General features: G+C 46.4%; 3 protein-coding genes across 10 annotated transcripts in view; 2 read left to right on the forward strand and 1 right to left on the reverse strand.

Moving 5' to 3' along the window:
* FLVCR2 (feline leukemia virus subgroup C cellular receptor family member 2) overlaps window positions 1-8,694 on the forward strand; it is a 32,717-nt gene extending 24,023 nt beyond the window's left edge. The window contains exons 9-11 of one of the 4 annotated variants that reach the window (XR_002440534.1): window positions 317-372; window positions 2,536-2,632; window positions 7,411-8,694. Coding sequence is in view for 2 of the 4 variants with exons in the window: in XM_021403071.1 (XP_021258746.1) it covers window positions 317-567 (251 nt within the window). In the remaining 2 variants the exon portion in view is untranslated. Of the gene's footprint in view, window positions 1-316 lie in introns of all 4 variants that reach the window. The other 3 variants (XR_002440533.1, XM_021403072.1, XM_021403071.1) reach the window with 3 other exon arrangements.
* ERG28 (ergosterol biosynthesis 28 homolog) lies at window positions 9,291-11,188 on the reverse strand. The gene is made up of 5 exons (XM_021401308.1): window positions 10,950-11,188; window positions 10,766-10,856; window positions 9,961-10,079; window positions 9,711-9,809; window positions 9,291-9,575 (listed from the first exon to the last, which is right to left on the reverse strand). The coding sequence occupies exons 1-4, from the start codon at window positions 11,185-11,187 to the stop codon at window positions 9,730-9,732; spliced, it is 528 nt and encodes a 175-aa protein (XP_021256983.1). The 5' UTR covers window position 11,188; the 3' UTR covers window positions 9,291-9,575; window positions 9,711-9,729.
* Window positions 11,288-21,159, forward strand: part of TTLL5 (tubulin tyrosine ligase like 5) — a 132,902-nt gene continuing 123,030 nt past the window's right edge. For 3 of the 5 annotated variants that reach the window (XM_021401304.1, XM_021401306.1, XM_021401307.1), the window contains exons 1-9: window positions 11,289-11,445; window positions 11,811-11,980; window positions 14,085-14,194; window positions 16,119-16,201; window positions 16,927-17,033; window positions 17,613-17,743; window positions 18,260-18,342; window positions 20,330-20,399; window positions 20,711-20,795. In XM_021401304.1, the coding sequence (XP_021256979.1) occupies window positions 11,895-11,980; window positions 14,085-14,194; window positions 16,119-16,201; window positions 16,927-17,033; window positions 17,613-17,743; window positions 18,260-18,342; window positions 20,330-20,399; window positions 20,711-20,795 (755 nt within the window). In that variant the 5' untranslated portion in view covers window positions 11,289-11,445; window positions 11,811-11,894. The other 2 variants (XR_002440162.1, XM_021401305.1) reach the window with 2 other exon arrangements.

Genomic DNA, 21,159 nt, shown 5'->3' on the forward strand with positions numbered 1-21,159 from the left:
CAGCAGCCCCATAGCAATGTCACAGTACTTTCTGAAGCATCTGGTTCGTGTTACAAAGAAGATCCAAGGCTTCTTGCCCTGGTTGCTTTCTGGGGTCTCCAAGATGGACCTCCTGAAAAATAAAGGACAGAGACTCCTTATTGCACCATATGGAAGTGCTGTCTTCCTCATTCAGGACAGTGGTTTCCCTTGCTCACCATTATGCATTCCCTTGGGGCCTTTGAGTCATTTCCCCTTTGAGTCTTGAAGAAATTGATTTGGGATCTGCATGGTAACTAAACTACCTTCACATTTTTTTTTCCTCCCTTTGTTGAAGCATTCATTAAAGCTGATCTCCGAAGACAGCAGGCCAATGTGGAAAATGAACATACAGTGAGTAAATCCCCCTTCAATCTCTGCTGTGCACCTGCTATTGGCTCAGGACAAATCTCTGCCTCTCCCCCTTCCAGGAATGGAGCTGGCCCCTTTCTGAGTTACAATTGTAGCTGTGATTCTATTTTCTTGTCCCACCACTTGCCCGGCCTGCAGGGAAGCTCCTTGTTGGCATGTTCAGACAGGTGGCTGTGATCTCAGTTTTGCCAGCTGCTGAGAGCCTCTGTTGGCTTACTTCTAATGTTCTGCAGACTCTGTAGGCTCTGATATTCTGGGATTCTCATGAGGTTTGCATGTGTTGTTCTCAGCTAAAGACAGCTGTGGGACAGAGCTGTGCTGGCTTCTCTCCTCTAACCATACTTTTGCTTTGTTTAGAGCTGAGTAACTATTCTTCCAGTTCCCTAGAGAGGCAGGTTGTTCTTTGTATTCCCTGTCTTTAGCTGCAAAGCGGGGTTCTTTGCTCAGGACAGAAGGAAAGTGAATGGCAAAACCCAAATCAGGGCTTGAGCAGTGTAGCCCCTTACACTTCATGTGGTGCTGTAGGCAAGGTTTCTAGCTTGTGTCAGAAGTCAGGGTAGAAGGTCCCTGTGGTGTAAGGTTGCAATCATTGAAACTGCACGCGGGAGAGGGCCTCCAGTGAATGAACTGCAGTGGATACCCTCAGAAGTTCTCCCTGCAGGGAAAGGGAGAGGATTAGTGGTTTCTTGGGGCACTTGTCTTTAATGCTCTGGGCTCCTCTTCTAGGACGTTAGCAGAGATGTCCATTCAGCATTCTTGAAGCCATCAGCGACCATGTCTAGGAAAGTGAATAAGATCAGTTCTCTGCTGGCTCAAGTCAGATTTTTTCAGAAGATGATGTTGCCTTTCTCCAGTTAATCTAGCCAGTCCAGTCTGGAGAAGAGACCAAAAGGTCCAAGAAGCAGCCCTTCTCCAACCAGCTGCTCATGAAGGTGGATTTTCAATTACAAAATATATGCCTTTTGTTTGTTTTATTTTTATGAAAATATCTGGGCATAAATGCAGAGAGTAGGATAAGTAGGGGAAATTGATGCTGTTGTGGGTAGTTGTTGCACATAAAGTTCTGGAGTCAACCAGGAAAAAGAAACAGTGTGAATTTACTTAGTTTGGGTAAAAGTTTCTCTCCTGTTGTCGTAACTTAAGAACAGTTCTTGCTTTTTTTCTGCTCTGGGGTTGACAACTTCAGCTGATAAGAGTAGGAGTGGTAAGCATCAGGGTCTATGCAACTGAGCTAGAAGACTACTGCTCTCCTGGAATCCTGGCATGAGTGGAATTGATGGGAAGAGACTTAGCTAAGCTGAGCTATGCTAACAAGCAGCCTGTTTTATACACACCAAACTGCTTGTATCCCTTGATTAGCAGAGATGAAACAAGATAAATTTTAAAGCAAGCCATCCTCCCTCTTCAAGCCCTCTGGCAGCAAGGTTGTCATGAGAGGTACTGGTGACACAGTTAATTCATTATATGTTTGTAGAAAATCCAGGAAATTTGATATTTCCTGGTTGTGTTGCCTAGTGGTAGTAAGGCCCTTTCCCTTTTTGTCAGGCACTTCTCTTGCCAGATGAACTGTACTCTTTTGGCATTTTTTGTGTAAATCTAAAATAAAGTTGTAAGAGTTTGCTGCTGGAGAGGAGGTGTTGAGACCAGAACGGAAGCAGTACAGGTCACTTCTATAATCCTAAAAGCTTCCAAAACTGACTGCAGTAAGAACCAGAGGGATGCGTGTGAGGTAGTAGGTCTCATCAGTCAAAAGCTTCAGTGACAGCACCTTCACCTGAGGACTCATGCTCTGTGGAAGTAATGACAGACACCTCTTCCACCTCCACTACAAATGGCTGAGCGTACCTACTTATTTCTCAGGCTTAATAACCAACCCCAAGGGCCTGACCTACTGAGGTGAGGCTGAACTTGGTGTTCTGTGTTATTATGGATCCCTCAACCAGGTGGGCCGAGGCACTGTGTGCTGCCTTTGTGGAGAGTTATGATGGAGTCAATACACTGGAGCTTTGCCATATGGCACTGCTGCCTTACCTGTGCTTGGGTGTTTGTACTGGTTTCTTTCTTTACCAGTTCATCATTTTTTTTTCTCCCTTTCTGTACTTGCCTCCATGTTTTCTGGGATCTGACTTGTGGCTGTTGTTACAGAGACTCCAAGGCAGCAGTCAGATCACGGCTTATGGACTGTAACTTGTAACCCTAACCCCACCAATTCCCATTCCTGTTCACTAGCTCGCATACAAAGGTAGGAGAATCACACTAATTTTCTTGTCTGAACACTCATGGGTAGCACAGGCACCAAGCCAATGACGCTTCTGGGACAGCAACAGCAGGCACAGAGAGGCTGAGAGCTTCTCTTCCTGGGTACAGATTTGAGAGGAAAGATAAGACAGCTTTCCAGAATAGTGAACACCCACCAAGCTTGTGCTGGATGAGGCATTCAAAGAGGTGCAGCGTAGCAAAGCCTGGTACTGGAGCAGATGGAGAGCTGAATTGACAGTAAGTTACTGGGGAGAGGAGATGGTGTTTGGAGGCCCTTCTCTGATGTTACTTTTACCATCCAGATTCTTGGCTAGAAGTGGTACCAGGAGCTCTGTAGAAGAGTTGGTTTCATCACAACCAATAACAAAGTCATTAGGTTGGTGCCTTTTGGTATACAAACACCTGAAAATTATAAAGCTCTGTGCTTGCCTGTCTATGAATCTTAGTGGCACTTGGCATTTTCTCAGCTGTTGCTTTGAGTGTAGTGCTTTACTACTCACTGTTCTCTGCTTTGCGTGCTGGCTGGCTGCTCTGCCAGGTTAACTGGGCTACCCTGTGCTTCTCATCAAATGTGTGTATCATCTCGTGGCCATGATCTACAGGACTAACAGACAGAAGCCACAAGAGTCTCTTGGAGAAAACCGCCTCAAACCCACTAAGACTGGGCACGTGCTACAGGAGTGTGAAGCTGCCAGACTTTGATGCAAGCATGAGGAGCAGTCACACGCACAGGGAAAGATTTGCCTCTGGACTGAGCGCTTATAAAGCTGCCCCCATGTCTGTGGCTTAAAAAAGCTGTTACACATGTATTGTGTTCACTTGGGACGACCTAGCTGAGAAGCTGTAGCTCCATGAACTGGGCAAGCCTGTTCTAGTATACTGGTAATTTTTTTTTGATGGCTGAAGCTTATGCCATTGTTTTCGTTGGTACTGGTCCTGTCTTGGTGCAACTGCCAGTGTTACTGCTCACATCCCAGCTGCAAAATAGGCATTGTGAGGCTCAGGCGTGGTGTTTTATAGGTATTGCAAGGAGAAGACACGTTCAGAGTCAGATGTGAGCTTCCAGAGGATGCAGAGTTGTGGAGCTGTGCAGAATTCACCCTGTCCACTGAATTGCTGTACTGTTGGTTATATGGTCCTGTTGATGACAGTGTGTTTTCTCTGGTATCAACCCAGCAGAGATGCAGTCCCATGGTGGAGGTGTATGGTTGACTTGTGTTCTGTATGGGACTTGTCATCCAGTATTGGGCCTAGCAATGTTTGAATCTTCCTGGTGTGAAAATAGAAATGATTGGGTGGAGAACTGTCACAGCTTCTAACTGGATGTTCAGCTTTGGTGCAGAGCAGGACTGTGAAAGAGCCTATTGTATTAAACAGTCCAGTGTATTAAGACACAAAAAAGAAAAATACACATGCTAATTCTCATACAGAAAGATCTTCACTAAGTCGTATCTTCTGAAATAGAAAGTCTGAGCTGAGCAGCTGTCTTTGCCGGGGAGAAGAGGAATGTATAATGCCATAGCATCAGAGAAAAGACTCAGTATTGTTATCAGCCTTCACTCTTTGCCCAGGAACCACAGCCTCCAGGCAGCCGCCTGTCAGAACTTTCGGTGACCATGTCCACCCTGCAGGATGGTTTCTTCCTGCAGGACCTGCCTTGCGCTCACAAGCACTTTGTCTTCCGTCAGTGCCTTTCCCTGCTTAAGGTATAGTTAAACAGATGTTGCAATTGACAGAACTTGTAGTGGATCTAAATGGGACTGTGAACACTTTGTCCTCTACTGAGAAACCTGTAATGTGGTTCCAGCAGTCCTCCCAGTTGTGTCAGTTCCCAGAGCATCAGTGGGGTTAGCTTTCTGTATCTCAGGATGCTTGAATCAAATGCCCACAGTGAGACTCATTATCATGTAAAATGGGCTGCATTTACTGCAAGTGTATCCGAAGCCATTCCAGCATTCTGCATTGATGTTTCATAGTAGTGTCAGTTGAATCAGGATCCATATTATTGTCTGTACTCATCTGTTTCAGGCGTCCAGCATCTATGCAAACTGTCTGCTATTATTTCTTTACATTATGCAATGAGCGTCTTTGCTGATTTTTGTGATTGTTTTGAGTCAGAAGTGCCTTTCTACAAGAAAGGTCTTAAGCAACACATTTCTTCAGAAATACTTCTAAGCTTATGTGTTGTTTTTTTTAAGAAACAAGCTATCCTGCTTGTTTGCTTGTGCAGGATCTCAAGCTGGCAGGACTGTCTTTTTCTTCAGACTGGGCATTGCTAGCCCTCTTTGAATATAGCAAATTGTATTGAAGTGTGTTCAGGATACTTTACACTGATTTCATATAGTAGGAGATTTTTTTTTGTGTGTGTGTATGTGCATCAAGAGCCTATTTTTGATAGCAGACTGTAGGTAGTAATGTGATATCTGGCTTTGTCCTGTTTTTTTGAACCATAATAAAATTCAGAACTTTTGTTTGAAGTGTTACTCTACCAGCAGGGCTGAGCACGGATGAGTGTAGGTGATTTTGAGCAGCTCAGTAGCCATCCTAGATACGCAGCCATAATAAGGGATTCGCTTAAAACAAGGCTCAAGTTCTGCTGCGTTCTCAAACTGTGTCCTGGCTAGGTCAGGACTCGATCAGGGCTCAGTACTATGTACTGATGGTTGTGCATTCGTCCAGTATAAAGATGGGTCTGATGAATCTGAGTGGTACACTCAAAACTGTGTTGCCTTTTCATCCCAATGACAGCACAATTTAGAGGCTCGCCAGGACACCAGGGAAAGCATTCTACTTCTGTAGCTTTCTGGAGTCCCTTGCTCTAATGAAATACTGCCAGTAAAATAAATAATACAAAAAGATGGAATTTTGCCTAATAGGCACAGTGTGTGCGCCCTCTCCTGTTACTTAGACTTCCCTGCACCTTCTCTGTGTTTAGTGTATGGCAAGCAGCCTTCTCCTCCTCCCAAAGCCATGGGCAGGCCGGCTGCATGTCCTTTTCTAGTGCTGTGTCTCCCACCTTTGGGAGCAGCTTTCCTGTCCCAAGGTGTGGAGCCCAGCGGGCTGCCTGATGATCTCCTAAACCTTTGCCCCTGTAGCTCCACACCACAGAAGTGGTGTTGAGTCCCCAGAGGTGCTTGGGGAGCCTGTTCAGAGTTGCCAGCGTGCTTCTATGACTCATGGCTTTTTTCAAGCCTAAATGCAACTTTCCATTTGCTGCTACCTCTGGCACTGCTTCATGCAACCCCACCTGCTGAATGGAGTTTTTTTGTGTGCTTCCTGGCTCTTGCCTCCAGGCATGACTTCGAAGCTCTCATGGTCTCACTCTGTGTTCGGATATTGTTGCTGTCCTCTCCAAAACCTTTTCAGCTGCTGTTTGTGTTAGAAGCTACTCTGAATGAAACTGTTTTGTAACTCTTGCTTCCATTCTGCCTGGACTTGCCTTGAACAGCACTGGGGATGCAAACCTATTTGTGTACCTCTGACTCCTGCCTCAAATCTCAGTCTTGCCCTACAGTGAGTTAACTCAGAGTTCAGGCTGTACAAGACCCATGTTTACCCTTACAGGTCTGCATGCTGTCTTCTAAATCAGTGACAGTTGGGGTGTCTCAGTGTAAGCAGCCAGCACTTGGAGAGATGCCTGAAGCCTGCTGGGGGACCTGGGAGTGTAAGGTCTAATCATAATTCACCCCTCAAAGATGCAGCAGAGGGGCTGATCCGGCCCTACCCAGGGAGGCTGAATTGGAATTGCAGAAGTTCCGCTGTTTAATGCAGCCCCAGATTGTGTTAATTTGGCAGCAAGCTATGTTGCCCTTGCTTTTCCTCTGCGAAATGACTGTACAGCTGCCTCTATTTTAAGGGAAGAAATTGTAGGAGAGTTCAGGTAATCAGGCTCATTCTCTCAAAGGATTTAGGCAAAAAAAAAAAAATGCTGTGTATCTTTGCCTTTTATTTCTTTTGGCTCTTCAGGATATAAATAATGAATGTTGAAGAAGGACTTACCTGTCCCATGCTGTGGAATTATCCCAGCCATAAGTCCAAGCTGGGGACAGGGAAGAAGGGCGGCAGAGTGCCAGCCTTGAGTGGGGGTGAAGAGGGAATGAAAAGTCTTGAAGATGAGCAAGCAGCACCAGCAGCCTGTCTGGGAGATGAAGAAGCCCTCAGACATGCCAGAGCAAAGTCAGAATTGGAGCTTGTTGCTGTGCTGAGCCTCCTGCTGTAAGATACAGAGAGCGCACAGGATGCAACTTCTGGGGCTTCCACAGATACTGCCCTTCTCCATGGTATGAACGAAGAGTTCCCATTTCTTCTCTTGCCCAGAGAACTGGCCCTGCAGCTTCACCACTTCGAGGTCAATCTCATATCACTGTGACATCATCTGAGGACTCCAGCAAGTAGCTTAAGAGAAGTGGGATCGTTGCTCTGCACCGCTGCCCTGAGTGTCCCTTGTCTGGGCACTGGAATGTTCTGGAGGAGTGAGCCACGTGCACTCCTGGGTTGAGCTCTCAGAGTGTAGTAGTGGTGATTCTTTGGAGGACTTAAGTCAGGTCAGGTTGGGCTTTGAGCACCCTGATTTAGTGAAAGGTGTCCCTGCCTATGGCAAGATGATTTTTAAAGGTCACATCCAAGCCAACCTATTCTGTGGTTCTGTGATTTCTGCACACTAGTAGGGAGCTGTGAATGAGCCAGCCTCTGGCCTGCAGGTCTCTGAAGCCAGTGTGGCCACCCAGGAACCTAACTGTATTCTTTTTCTCTGACTTGCAGAAAGTGATTCCAGAAGCCTGCACAGTTCCCATAGTCCTTGAGGAGTCAAAGCTGTGAAGAAGAGGGGTGGCAGAGCTGGGAGATGCGGGACACCCCCTGCCCTCATTCTCACCTTTGCTACCTACACCATCCTGTTACATGTGAATTCTGGCTGGGGGCGACTGGGAACTGCTTGTAGAGAATGACAGAGTGAAACAAGAAGGGAGTTGCTCCCTTCAGTTATACCTCTGCACCTTGCTGTTCTGGAGACTATGCTGAGTGAGGGGAGAAGTCACTGCTCCCTTTCACCCCATGTATGCTTGGAAGAAAAGCACACATGCTCAGAAAAGCCCCAGTTCCAGGGGAGTCCTGAGCAGGTGGGGGAGGCACCTTGCGTGAGGTCTGTGTCTCCTCTCCCAGGGAAGCAGTGACACAGAATGCCGGTGCTGGACCATGCTTACTGTGAGCAGCCCTGGGAGAGCTGTGACCTGGCACTCAGAAAGAGGGATTGTGCTGAGTGCCTGTGATGTCCTCTGAGTTACACAGGTGATGATAGGAGCTTCAGCACAACACCAATCAATCAATGCAAAGCAGTGCAACTGCTGGGGCCAGTGTGGCTGTGGATAAAGATACACCTGGAATTCACCTGAGTTGCTCTTATGTTCCTATATATTAGGAATAATTGAGAGATACCAATATATCTCCTACTAGAGGCAAGGTCTAGTGCTGTGAGCCCAGATCAGCACTGCGCTAGCAGCAGGAGTAACTCAAAGCACAAGCTCTCAAGGCTGAGGATCATATCTTCCTCAATGATGAAATGCCTTTTGCAACTTTTGACACTACACAAAAGCCTTTGTGGACTATTAGATGACTTGTCAGGGCCGTGTTGCCCTGCACTGCTATGGTGAGGTGTTTTCAGCATAGTGGGAATGACGATTTGCTCTAGTATGGAGGCTTCTGCTTTGTAACAGAAGCCTTCTTACCCACTGTTCTTCCTCATTGGTACTGCCACTCTGTATGCTGCTGTTTATTAAATTAACAAATGTAGCCCCTCGAAACACTTTTCCTTCCTTTCCAGCATCATCCCTTGGTGGAGACATGAGGTGTCCTTATACCAAAATCATGCAGTTACACACATATGCCCTACTGGAAAGTAAAACACAAATGGGGACTGGATAAAAATAGCCCTCTCTGATGTGCTGTTTTTAACAACAACCACCATGAAATCAGTGAAATTACACAAGTCTTTTGCAAAAAAAAAAAAAGTCCTTTTTTTGACAGTTTGGGATTGAGGATGTGGTCTAAAATGGCTTTTAAATATAATTTTTATATGAAATAAAAACATTTCAAGTGTGTAATGAAAGATGATGTTTTTGTTTTACATGGTTGAAACTGTCTCCATTTGGCTTTTTTTTAATAGCCTGAAATGCAGAATAGAAAAATCATTTCTCTGCCCAGTGCTACTGTTATGCTCTTTTCTTCCTCTTATTTCCCCCCCCCCTTTCTTCCTCACATGCATAGGCTTTTTCACTAGCAGCTCCTGCTGGTTCCTTCCTACCTTCTGTGCATTGCCCATCTGCTCTGGCCATTCTTTTGTCTAAGCAACCTGTTCCTGTTCACTGTAGTTATAGCTCATTGCAAAGGAAGCTCAATCCTTGCTCCTGATGCATGTGGTTAGTTGCCATTAGTATGCTGCAGCAGTGAGAGCTGCAACAACTCTCCTTGGGTGTGTGTGTGATGTGTTCAGTCAAGACCTGGAGCTTTGGTGGAAGGTACTCAGTGAACGGTACATTTGCTGTAAAGCAGGGTAACGTATCCTGCTACATGCAGTAGAAATCACTGGTTCCAAAGTTGAAGAGCATTTCACTGCTACTGTGTAGCGGAAAGACAGACATTGCACAGTCAGTTTTCTGTTATTTATTAGAAATGCCCCCTGCAGAACACACACATGCAAGTTACACAGCTGGATCGGGGCAGCACATATTCTCTTTCCTGTCCAGTGTTCAGTGGATCCTGGGCTCTGCACCTCCTCCCCATGGGGGCACCAGGGGCAGACCTTAGGGATTTCATGGGCATGCCTGAGGCGCTCCCTGCCCTCCTGCAGGGAGGCAGTCACCAAGCGCTCCCAGCAAGCTTGGACAGACTCCTGTGGGAGCTTGTCTTTGGCACCAGTCAGCTGCAATTGCCTGGACAAGATAAAACACTCAGAAATGAAGGATGATTGACAGAGTCCAACATCAATCTGCCACTAAGACTGGTGTCCTGGAGAAGTTCAGAGCTTTAGTGGAAGTTTGGCAGTGAGAACAGGAGGCGATGCTGACCTTTACAGTGCACTCAGCCTCAGTTTTTCTTCTTATTTTCTGACAGTGCTTCTACCTCTAGGTACTGTAGTCCAATCAGCATCCCCAGGATAGAGAAACCTGTGATGGAGATAAAGCATGAGTTGTGTAAAAAAGGCTGCACAGATGGGACGTTCTGACCACCCGCTCCCTGCCCCACTGATAGTTCTGCGGGAGCTGAGAGCTCCATGGGAGGCTGGGGGCGGGAGGTGGGATGCAGGGCTCTGCTTACTTGCTACCATGAGGGGTGCCATAACTCCAATTGTCAAGGCTGCGGTGTGGTAAATGAAGACTTCAGAGAGGAAGTGAACAAGGGCCATAAAGAAGGTGAAGAGCGTGATGTAGTAGAGGCTGTTGGGGCAGAAAGAAGCAGATTAGCACACTCACAGCACGAGCATGGCAGGCAGCAAAGCTGCGTGCTGCCTGCTCTTGTCCTCGCAGTGGAGCACAGAGGGCACTTGGGCCCTGGTGCAGGGAGGTACTAAAGGTCACTGGGCAACGGCCGGGAGAACAGGGCGGCGTGTTCAGTGGTTCACTGGCACTGTCTGCCCGGAGGCAAGCGAAGGGGGAGAGCAAGGACATGGCGCTGGCACCGCAGAAAGCAGGTGGGCACACGAAACAGGGAGAGAAGTGGTTGAGCCGAGGAACACGGCGACGAGACAGGGCTGACTAAGGGCACATCACCCGGGATGTCTTCCCACCATCGCTCTGCTCCCCCCTAGGGGCCGCGGCTGCGGAAAGGGAGCAGGTCCGAGGGCAAAATAGAGAATCCTGAGAAACAACGGCGTTACAACGGCTGCCGTTACCGCCGCCGCCAGAGCCACAGCACGAACCGGGGCATCGGGCCCCTGCCACCTCCCACCGCCGGCACGCCGCGGGTGGGCGGTACCGCGCTGCAGAGCCGGGGAGGCGCGGACAGCAGCGGGCTCCTCCGGCCCCGCACGGCTCTGCCCGGAAAAACCCCCGAGCTCGGCGACGCGCGGCCCTCAGAGCGCAGCACCGAGCGCTCCCCCCCGGGCCCGGCGCCGCCCACGTACGTTTGGTTGCGGATGTCGATGGCGCACAGGCAGCGGATCACCGAGGACAGCAGCGTCCAGATGCCGAACGTCCGCGCCTGCAGCCCGTTCACTGCACAGAGAGGGGAAAAGCACGGTGAGGCGCGCTCCCGCCGCCGCGCAGTCCCGGGGAGGGCGTCCCGCCGGCTGCAGGCCGAGCCCTTACCGAGACCGGGGCTGCCGGTGTAGAGCTTCTCCGAGAGGAAGCTGTGGTCGCGGAAGCTCTGCAGCGTGTTCCCGGCGGCGATGACGGACACCATGACCAGCCAGCTGCGCAACACGTTCAGGAACCGGCTCATCCTGCCGCCGCCGCCACGGCTCGGCCCCGCACCGCGCTCCCGCACCGGGGCCCCGACCCGCGCCGCCTTCCTGCACTCCCATTGGCTGCGGGAGCGCCGCTCCATGCGCGCGCCACGGGGCAGGGAGAGCCGCCTCCGCCAATCGAAGCCGCGCCGCGCGGGGCCTGGTCCCGCCCCCTCGCTGCCCCTCGCTCGGGGCGGTGGGGGCGCTGCGCGTGCGCCCTGCGGCGGGAAGGACGGCGCCGGCGGCGCACGCGCAGTGAGGGCGGGGCGGGTCCGGCCGCCGCCGGTTGTTGTAGTAACGGGGAAGCGGCGGGAGTGGCCACCGGATCGGGCCCCGCCGATGGGGCTATGAGAGAGCAGGTACAGCGCGTAGGGAGCCGGTCCCGCGGCGCGAGGGCCGGAGCGGCGGCTCTCAGGGCACCTCTTCTGGGGCCGCGGGGTAGGCCGGGGCCGGACCGCTCCGCTCCGTCGGGCGTGGCCGTCCCGGGGGCTGCTCCCAGCCCGGCGGGCCGTTGGAGCGTGGGGAAGGTGCGGAGCGGGCGCGGCGCGCCTCTAGGGTGCCGCGGGGTGAGGCTGCGGGGCGGGAGGGGCCGGTGGGCGCGGGCTGTGAGCGCCGTGAGCGGTGCGGCCCGGCCCGGCCCGGCCCGACCCGGCAGGAGGTGTGCTGCCCTTGTCTCTCGCCGCCCGGCCCGGCTGCGGGCTCAGAGTGTTAATTCCTGTTGCAGGTAACTGCTGCTGTCAGATCCCTCGGGTCTGCAGAAGGGCTCTCTGAGGTCGCCGAGCCGGCTGCATGAGAGCGCCCGGAGGAAATGCCGGTGGGCATGGCTCGGGGACTGGAGGAAAGCGGCTCGTCCTCGGAGGAGGAGGAGGAGGAAGATGCTGGAGATGGGCTGCAGTAAGTAGGGAACACGCTTCCTCTTAGCTCCTTCTGTTTCTCTGTGCTTCCTTCAGGTTTTGTTCTCACCTGAAAAGACAGCTGTATTCCTTGCCCTGGTCCTACCTGTGGAGGAGGTTGTTGGTTCCAGTTGTGTCTAGCAGCTGTGGGCAGACAACATACATTAAGAGCCTAAAAGCATCACGCTCATCAGAGCTGGGCATGCAGCTGTTACTTGGCTCCTCTAAACGTTCCAGTTTCTTTGATCTCTTTCTGTCACATTCCCGAGCTGGGAACTTCCTTGGTGACGCATAAGAAAATGATGGAAATTCACATAGTTTGTTGTTTGTTTAGTTTTTAATTCCCTTTAGAGAAGGGAAATATACTTCATAGTGGACTAAAATGCAGTGTTATATGTCATTAAAAAAAAAAACTATCTTGTGAGAGCTTTGATATTTCTACTTAGCTTCTGGGGTTCCTATGAGTGACTAGTGTGTGTTTGTTCCATCTTTAGTAGCTTATACTTTTGCTTGGGTAGGAATTGCCCTCTTTCTCAAGGTGAAATTCCTTTTCTGCTCCAGCTGCACCTACTTTATTATGTCCTGTTTGCTTTCTTCACAGTGCATATTGTGACCGAGTGTCCAGCTGCAAACAGCAGTGCCTTAGTGCCCTTGTAGAGAAATATCACTTTGTACTAAGTAGTTGGCTTGGAGTTGCCAGACTCTTATGGATGAATAGCTCAAGAGCTGCCTTCGACTAGAATGTGTCTGCATTAAGTGACCAAGTGTCATGCTAGGAATGAATGACTGTCACCTGGAGGATTGCATGAACCTTGGTAGCCTTACTGCAAATCCTCAGGGCGGACTTAACATAAACTCCCCTTCTGTTGCCTCAGCTCATTTCCCACTTACATAAGGCTCTGTCCTGCAGTGTAAATTCTGGAATCCTCCTGGGTCCCTTCCCTTCCAGTCTGAGTAGCCAACTGCACTCTTTCAATTATTTCTGAAGGTAGCAGAAGCAGATGGTGGGGCTGTAAACTTGATTTGACAGGGGGTAACTTGGTGAAGAGGATCAAGGTTATACTCAAGAGGACTTATTTTGTCATAGCATCAGAAAGTTGTCCTTAATCTCTGCTACAGTGTTCTAAGTGAAGGATGTGTTTTATCTTCTCTAGTGTCTCCAGGCCTTTGGCGATGATGATCGTGCATTCTATAGCCAAATGCATCTGTTTAACATCGTGCCAGTCTTTCAGTTTCTTTTTATCTGTGTAGATGGATGAAGATGTCTCCCCAGCCCCTCTGTTTTTGTTTTCTGTTAACTTTTTCATGGCTCTGTTTCCATGAGCAGGGAGTAATAAGCAGCTTTATTTGCTTCAGCAGGTTGATGAGTTTGCTTTCTGTCATCTTGGGTTTTATATCATAGCTTTTAACTTCTAGAGTGCATGTCCTTAATGAGGACGTGATAATTCCCAATGTAGACTTGATGTTTTGGGCAGAACAGATCACTGTGCTGGAACCTGTAGCAGCCTTGAGTGGCTGGCTGGGGGCATCGCTGAATTCTAGGCCTGCATTTCACTGCATTTGACAGAAATTAAAAAGGAAGAACAAACAAATTCATGGATCGTGTTGACCCATATCTCTTAGAGTCTGTCAAATTCTGCATGAATGCCCTTTTGATCATCTCAGTTTTGGATTACAAGCAGGAAGTACGCACAGGCTTGCATATATATATATATTTAAATTGGACACTGGAATTGGCATTGTAACATTTGGTTGTGTGGATATCAGTAATTATACCCTATCCTGAACTACAGATCTTGTTCTCAGGCTATAAATCAAGAGTGCATGTTGCTTTGAAAATCTGTGGGGTTTCTTCCAAATCATACTCAATAAGATCAATGTAAATTAAGCAAAATTCCTATTTAAAATGGCAAGACCTACCTACAAAGAGAATGATTTAGAAGATTCATTTTATAGCTGAGTACACCAGAGTGCCTAACGTGTGTTTGCCCATGGGCTGGCTGGGCATGCATGGGCAAGTATGGAGAACTGCTGCATCATCGTAGCAACCACTGCGTGCGTGCGAGGTTCAGCATCTGCTAATGCTAACTATCTTGCTGCTTTAGGGATCATCCATGCATCAGGTGGACTGGCGGCGGCTGCAGGCGGATCCCCATCTTCGTGTTTCATGCTGATGCCATTCTGACAAATGACAGCTACCTCCGCCTAATTGGAGGTGGGTGCAGCAATTTGACAGCTTTTGGCATGAAGTCACGAAGCAGAAGTGTCTTACCTGGATGCTGCCTCCTCTTTGTGGGAAAGAGGGCATGCTAGGGAGGAACTTCTAATCTTATTGTCTCTGAGCACTGAGGCATTCAGAAATGCTTGGCCAGTTGGTGAATGTTTATAATGTTTAGATTGTGCTGAGTGCCTATCTTTGTCCTTCTAATGTGTCTTGGGGCGTTTTGAGTTAGAACTGTCTGGTTGCTAAACAGATTTGAAGGTTGTGCTGCTTATGACCATAAGGTAAACTGACTGATCGGTTGCTGAGAACTTAAAACTCACTGGAAGGATTGATTTTTTTTTTTTTTTTTTTGGAGGATTTCATCAGGAAACAGAGTCTCCAGTCCCACTAATTACTACATACCTTGAGAATAACAGTTGTGAGGCTCTGAAGCACAGACTTGCTATTAAAGCTCACAAGTTTGAGTAAGGCCGTAAGCCTATGATTGCTGTTGTAGCAGCTCTGCAGTCAGGAGACCAATCCTGTCTTGTGTCAAATAAGGGAGAGCGTCTATATAAGGCAAAGTTGTTGTAAAGAGTCACTCCAGATTGCAGGAGTTAGTACTTGCGGGGGTGTGCGGCTGGGAACTCAGTCTAGGTGTGCTGAGTTGGGGAAAAGCTAAAATCCTCCCAGCTTTTTTGATGCTGACACCTCTTTCTTCTCTTGCTTCTCCCTTTTTTAGATAATTGGTACGCTCATTTCTAATGTCCTAGCCAAGGAGAAATGCTCCTGGCTCTTTTGGGTAAGGGGTGGAGGTGACTTGTGTGTAGAAGCTCCTGATCCTTTTGATGTGAGTTACAAACACTCTTGAATGGTGGCAGGAGCTGCTAGTGATTGTAACTTGTATCCTAATTGGAATGTGGTATCTTTCTGCTTTTATTCAGGCCGTGGACAATTTTTTGCAATTGAACAAGTTTACTATGGGATAGCGCAACTTCTTACATTTCCTTTAGAGCTTTCTGCATCCCAGATGATGCTTCTACTCTTTTCTTTAGCCTTATCTCTATTGGTAGAACTTATTTCCTGAGGCTTAATCTACTCTTCATCTTTCTGTTCCTAGTTTGAAGTCATTTGTAAAGTACCTTTTTCAAGTGATTCTGTTCTAGTGTTGCGACTTCTGTGTCTACTTTCTTTGAACTCTTTTATGGATTAAAAAATCTTTTTGTACCGCGACTTTTGGTTCATCTTATACCTCCAGTGCTGCTTACAGAGTTTGTTTTTATGACTCTCTATGTAAGTTAGTTTTTTCAGCTAATACTGGTCTTATTTACTTGATTTCTTACTATTTTTCCCCAGTTATTTATTGGAAGATGAACACAATTTAACAATACATGAATGAAAATTCATAGTGTTTTGTTTTGATCTTATATGACCACTTCTTAGGTCTTAAAAGCTAGCCACAACAATGAGGGGTATATAGCATGAGTGCTTTCAGCTGGGGATACCTGTCTTTAATTGAGAAGAAATCATTGTTTGGAGTGTTATGAAGCAGTCTGTGAAGAGCCACGAAAAAAAGAAACAACACAAAACAACAGCAAAAAAGCTCACCCCAACGCATAAATATGTGTGCTTGTTAGCATGTCATGGGTTTCATCTTGATACAACAGGGTTGTATCAGTGACGCAGCAATATTATACCTGGGGACGGATGTAAATTACTTCAATGCCATCGTTAGAGTTAGTGCCTCGGGAGGTATATAGGCATTCCCCCCGACTCCTTGCCTGTTACACGCAGCTACTGTGTGGATGCTTCACTGTAGCTTAAGCGCAGCTGTACTAAGTCCTATGGTGCTCTTCTTTATTGTTTGGTAGCGTAGGTAACTTTTGTTTATTTTTCTAGGTGCAGACTCTAACATTGTGTCTTTTTCCCTGTTAAGAGCGTTATCACTTGTCCTATAAGATTGTACGAACAGACAGCCGCCTCGTCCGAAGCATTCTGACCGCCCATGGATTCCATGAGGTGAGTGCTGAGTTGGAAGATGTGTGTGAATATATATTTTTTACTATGTGAAGTTAGAATCAGGAAGTTCCTGTGGAGCTTCTCAGAGATGTTATTTCTTTTTATTTTTTTCCTCCATACCCCTGCCCTCCATATTCTGCCAGTCAGGTAGCAAATATGTTGTGAAGTCTGCAAAACTAGGGAAAAAAGGGATATCAAGGTTGTGTGTTTCTCGTCTTGCTTTAGTGCCCTGCCTCGTACCCTTAGGAAGATCTGAAGAGTTTCATCTCTCAGCCTTCACAAGCTAACAGAAACGTCATTGTAGTGTTCTATATTTCTCTTCTAGCACCTGCCTTGCTCTGGAGAATGTCCTGTCTGCAGCTTATGACAATTTGGGAGAAGCGTTTGGATGCTAGATTTTCTTCTGAATAAGGCAGAGTTGGGGAACTGATCTCCCAAGTTTCCTGGAGAAATCTAAAATGCTTTATAAATTGGATTTAGATGGTCTATAAAAAGAGCAGAATTATAAGCCTATTTTAAGAAGAACAGTATGTTTATTGTCTAGTATCACTGTGTAGTAGTTTAGGACAAGAATCTGCCTAATACTGTAGGTGGGTAGAGGAAGTTGTCTTAAACTGGAATTGCTCTGGTCCCTCAAATGCAGGGGCACAGTCTGTAGGACGTACAATGGTGCTTCTCACTGTTTCCATGGTTTTATGTGTGGGTTTCTTGTATTGTTTTATTAGGTGCACCCTAGTAGCAGCGATTATAATCTCATGTGGACAGGATCACACTTGAAGCCCTACTTGCTGCGTTCCCTTACAGATATTCAGAAAGTTAATCATTTCCCCAGGTAAGGTCTTGATATCATATTTGGTGAACATCTTTGTCATGGTTTGTTGTAATGTGAACATAGCTTGGTTTTTTTATTTGTTTAATAAAAAGGTATTCATCATACTTTAAAGTCCCAGCATACTGAACTTGTGCCGCATGCTGTTATCATTCTAAACATTCTGGGAATTTGGGGGAGATATGTGAATTTAAGTGCTTGTCCATAGCCCAAATACCGATTTGTTCCCATTTCCTATCTATTTGATGAGACAAATAAAGTATTTGAGGGCTTGAAGTTTTTAGTTGTAGTTGTACAGCACCCATTAAATTTTGCAAACATCCTTATAACAGTTTGCTTCAGTCCCTCTTGGGCATAGCAAGAAGCACTACCGATTAGAATGGTTATTAATACAGCCATAGAACAGAGACAGTAAAACAGAAGTGTAGCTGCAGATGAAGGTGAACAGGGCTGCAGATGCTTTAGTAACTAAGACAATAGTTTGTTGCAGTGTTCCTGTGGGTTTTTTTTTTCAGTTTGTTTCTTGTTTTGTTGTTGTTTTTTTCCCAGCATAAAAATAAGTCTCTTGTTCTGGATCTTCAGGTCATATGAACTGACACGAAAGGACAGACTTTACAAGAATGTCAGTCGTATGCAGCTGTCCCATGGATTCAAGACGTTCCATATCTTACCTCAGACCTTTATCCTCCCAGCAGAGTACCAGGAGTTCTGCAGTAAGTTAAGAATTGCTATTGATGCCCAGACGTGAAGCAAAATAACTTGGTGGGGAAAGGGTATTAGTCTTGCATATTCTAGTTCGTTGATCACTCCAGTGGTTGATGAAACTGGAAAGACAGTTGAAAAGACTCACACGATTTCTTTCTATTGTTTTTACTCTGCTGCCAACTCCATGCTTGTGTAAGTTCTCAAGAAGCTGATTGAGGGTTAGGGCTCCAGAACTGAGCTTTCTTTGTTCACGGTTGTGACTGGCTTCATAGTATCCCTGACTAGTGTCTGGGGAGTACAGAAGAGAAATGACAAGATGAGTTACAGAGCAGAGAAAGGAGTATATCAGAGCAGGAAGAGTGTCTGTAATAATGGCAGTGATTCCTAAGGAGAAAAAACCAAAAAGTAGACTTTGATCTCCTCCTGGAATTCTTAAAGTCTCATATTGTAGGCAACATTTTTAGTCCTCTGTGAATAAGCAAAATGGAAGATGTTTCAGACTTGTGCTGTTTTCTTCTACCCAGGTACCTATTCTAAGGACAGAGGCCCATGGATAGTGAAGCCTGTGGCCTCTTCCAGGGGACGAGGTGTCTACCTGATAAACAATGTAAGTACTTATAAAAAGGACTACTTTTCAGTAACACCGTCTACAAAACTATGTCAGCTTCCATGTGAGGGGCATGGAAACAGCTAAGTAGACAATGGCCATGCTCTGTGTTTCAACAGTGCATTGGTTTGCAGTTTAACAGTCCAGAGCAGCTGGCAAAGCTTGTCCTGGCCTATATTGTGTAACCAAAAGCAAGCTATTTCTTTGCACTCTGTGCTTACCTTGCAACCTGTATGGTGCTTTTGAGTCTTGGCTTAGTAGGAGTGAGTTCATATTTCCTGAGACAGTATGGGTAACTGTGCTGCTTCATACTTTCTTTTGAGTCTGACAGTAGGCTGACATTAGGAAGATTCCCGGAACTCTTTGGTTATTTGTCCTTTGCAACCTGAACAGTCCTCAGTGTCCTTTTCTCAACCCTGGAAAAGACCAGATAAAACGAAACCATATGTGACGCAGTAGGATGTGTATCAGTCTGAAGAGTCTTGTTACCTGAATGCCAGTGTGCCTTAACTGAGGTGTAAAGAGGGTTATTCTTTGAATTCGGTATGTTGGTCATGGTGTTATTTTGCCTTTTTGGGACTTTGCAGGAGTTAGGTTGTCATAGGTAACAAATACATCTGGATAAGAGCCAGAATACATGAGGAGATTCCAATAAATATTTTCAGCAGCAGAACTGGTGAGTTATTTTGTTTTCACTCACTCAAACCCGTTTAGCCTCCTCTGCACAGAAGGGGTCATGCTGCCTCATCTGTTCTCTACCTGGATCCTTTCCCATAAAATAAAGGAACAATTTGCCAAGTGTATGAAGTAAGTATTTCCAGAGCTGCACTCAGCTTTTTCTCTGCTTGAAAGAGAAGAATGAGCTCGGGATTTTATGGCTGTTGGCCATGAAATGGGAAAAAACCCTTCTGGGACCAGTCTCCCTTTGTGTATATCTGTTCCAGAAACATATCAGCTAGCTTAGTCCAAAGGCTTCATCTTCCTTCAGTGTGGTTCCATTAAGGGAGTGTCTTCTAGAATCTTATCACAGTGGCTTGTTTTTTAAAACAAACAAAACACTCAGTTTCTCTGGTCCATAGTAAACAGGCTGTCATTCTTGTGATGTGCTGAGGGAATTTGAGTTTGTTCCTTCATGTTACATATATGCACTCTATATACCTAAGTGTCCCGCTCCTTACACTGATAAGGCTGAATACCTATAAAACTGAATAAAGCCAGGGTTATGGGGTTCTCTCTTGGAAACTGTTTTGCAGGAAATTGTTACCATAAGTAGTTAAAACTGGTTATAAGGAGATAGACTTGTACAGAGCAGAAAGTAAAAGCTTTTTCAACTGGTCCCATGATTTTGTGGTGTGTATCTGTTGTACATAGAGCTTTCTGTTCTTAGCTACAGGGGTAGCTTCTTTCTCATCCCTTAGCCCCCGCTGTGAACTGATCCTCAATAGAAGGTATCTACTCATGTAGTCGAAAGGGCTGGATACTAGCCATAAAGATCACAAGCTGAGGAGTCATTTTCTTCACCAGTGACTCGTTCACCAACAGTAGTTACATATTCCTTCCAGTGGCTTCTAAGTAAATCCCTCCTCTACCTGTCTGGTTAAGCACTTTGGAAACAGACAACAGCAGCCACTTCTCATTTTCTTTCTCTTGCCTATTTTATGTTATTTTGCCCTGTGGCTGTTAAACCTGTAGTTCACTCTAAGGAGCACTTACCTGGAAGATTTGGTGGACTTAATGTAATCATTCTCAGACTTCTGGTTAGGAGCTGATTACCTACAGTGTGTTGTGACTGTTAGTTTTCTGTTGATGTTGTTGTTTTGTGAGATGAGGTGTTTTTGGTCTCACTACCCCCACCCCCTGGCATTACTGTTGATATCAAGTGGCTTTAGGAGGTGAAAGCTGGAAAAATGGTTGGTTTGATCTTGTAATCTTGTTACTCCTTGAGCCTCCTGGTTTTCTCACTCCTGGATTCCCTGTTCTTTTGTAGCCAAATCAGATTGTACTGGAAGACAACATCCTGGTTTCTCGTTACATCAGCAACCCCCTGCTCATAGATGGTGAGTATGCGTAGGAATTGATCTTGCATTTGTGCGCTCTTTCTTGTTTCTGGGAACTGAAGAGCTCTGCAACCTTTGCCGGAATTTAGTTGATTAATTGAGTGGTCTATCTTACATTAGTACCAGGAGAAAAAAAAATAAATGGAAATTTCCTTGAAATTGGGAAGCTTAGGAAGGCTTCAAGCACCATATGTCAGCAGCAGGTAATGGTTTATTCCTCCCATTGCTCTTTGAGTCTGTTGTATTTCCTCAACTGGTTATGATATATTCAAGATATTTGCAGTCACTGACTTCTGACAATTTTATTTCAGATTTCAAATTTGATGTGCGCCTGTATGTTCTGGTTACATCCTATGATCCACTTGTCATCTATCTCTATGAGGAAGGATTGGCCAGGTAGGGGAAGTTCTTTTTTTCTCATCAGTGCACATGCGCTCTGTGCTCAACAGACATCTTGGCTTGCCTCTGTAGTTCTGAGCTAGTAGCAAGTAAGACAGAAATGCTACTTCTGGCATTCTGCATATTTTTGTTTTAAGTAGACTATATTTCATTGCACTTTGTCTAGTCAGTTTTCTATGCATAGATTAGAGGGTCTTTGGTGAGGGATTTTATTACACGAGGAAGTAATAAAGCAAGTTTTCAACTTTAAACAGTGGAATGGCCACACACGATTATTGGAGTGCTTATTGTAAAGATGAGATTCTTCTTGAATCCATTTTGTACTCTTCATGCCCCTTCTCCATCCTCTCAGTATAGGAGC

Source organism: Numida meleagris, chromosome 6 (genome assembly GCF_002078875.1).
Source record: "Numida meleagris isolate 19003 breed g44 Domestic line chromosome 6, NumMel1.0, whole genome shotgun sequence".
Classification (NCBI taxonomy): domain Eukaryota; kingdom Metazoa; phylum Chordata; class Aves; order Galliformes; family Numididae; genus Numida; species Numida meleagris.

Excerpts from the sequence above, each read along its gene's own strand:
- ERG28 (XM_021401308.1), bottom strand. The coding sequence starts at position 11,187 with ATGGAGCGGCGCTCCCGCAGCCAATGGGAGTGCAGGAAGGCGGCGCGG. Across the intron at positions 10,857-10,949 it reads CACCGGCAGCCCCGGTCTCG|TGAACGGGCTGCAGGCGCGG; the intron begins GTAAGGGCTCGG and ends CTCTCTGTGCAG. Across the intron at positions 9,810-9,960 it reads GGCACCCCTCATGGTAGCAA|GTTTCTCTATCCTGGGGATG; the intron begins GTAAGCAGAGCC and ends TCTCCATCACAG.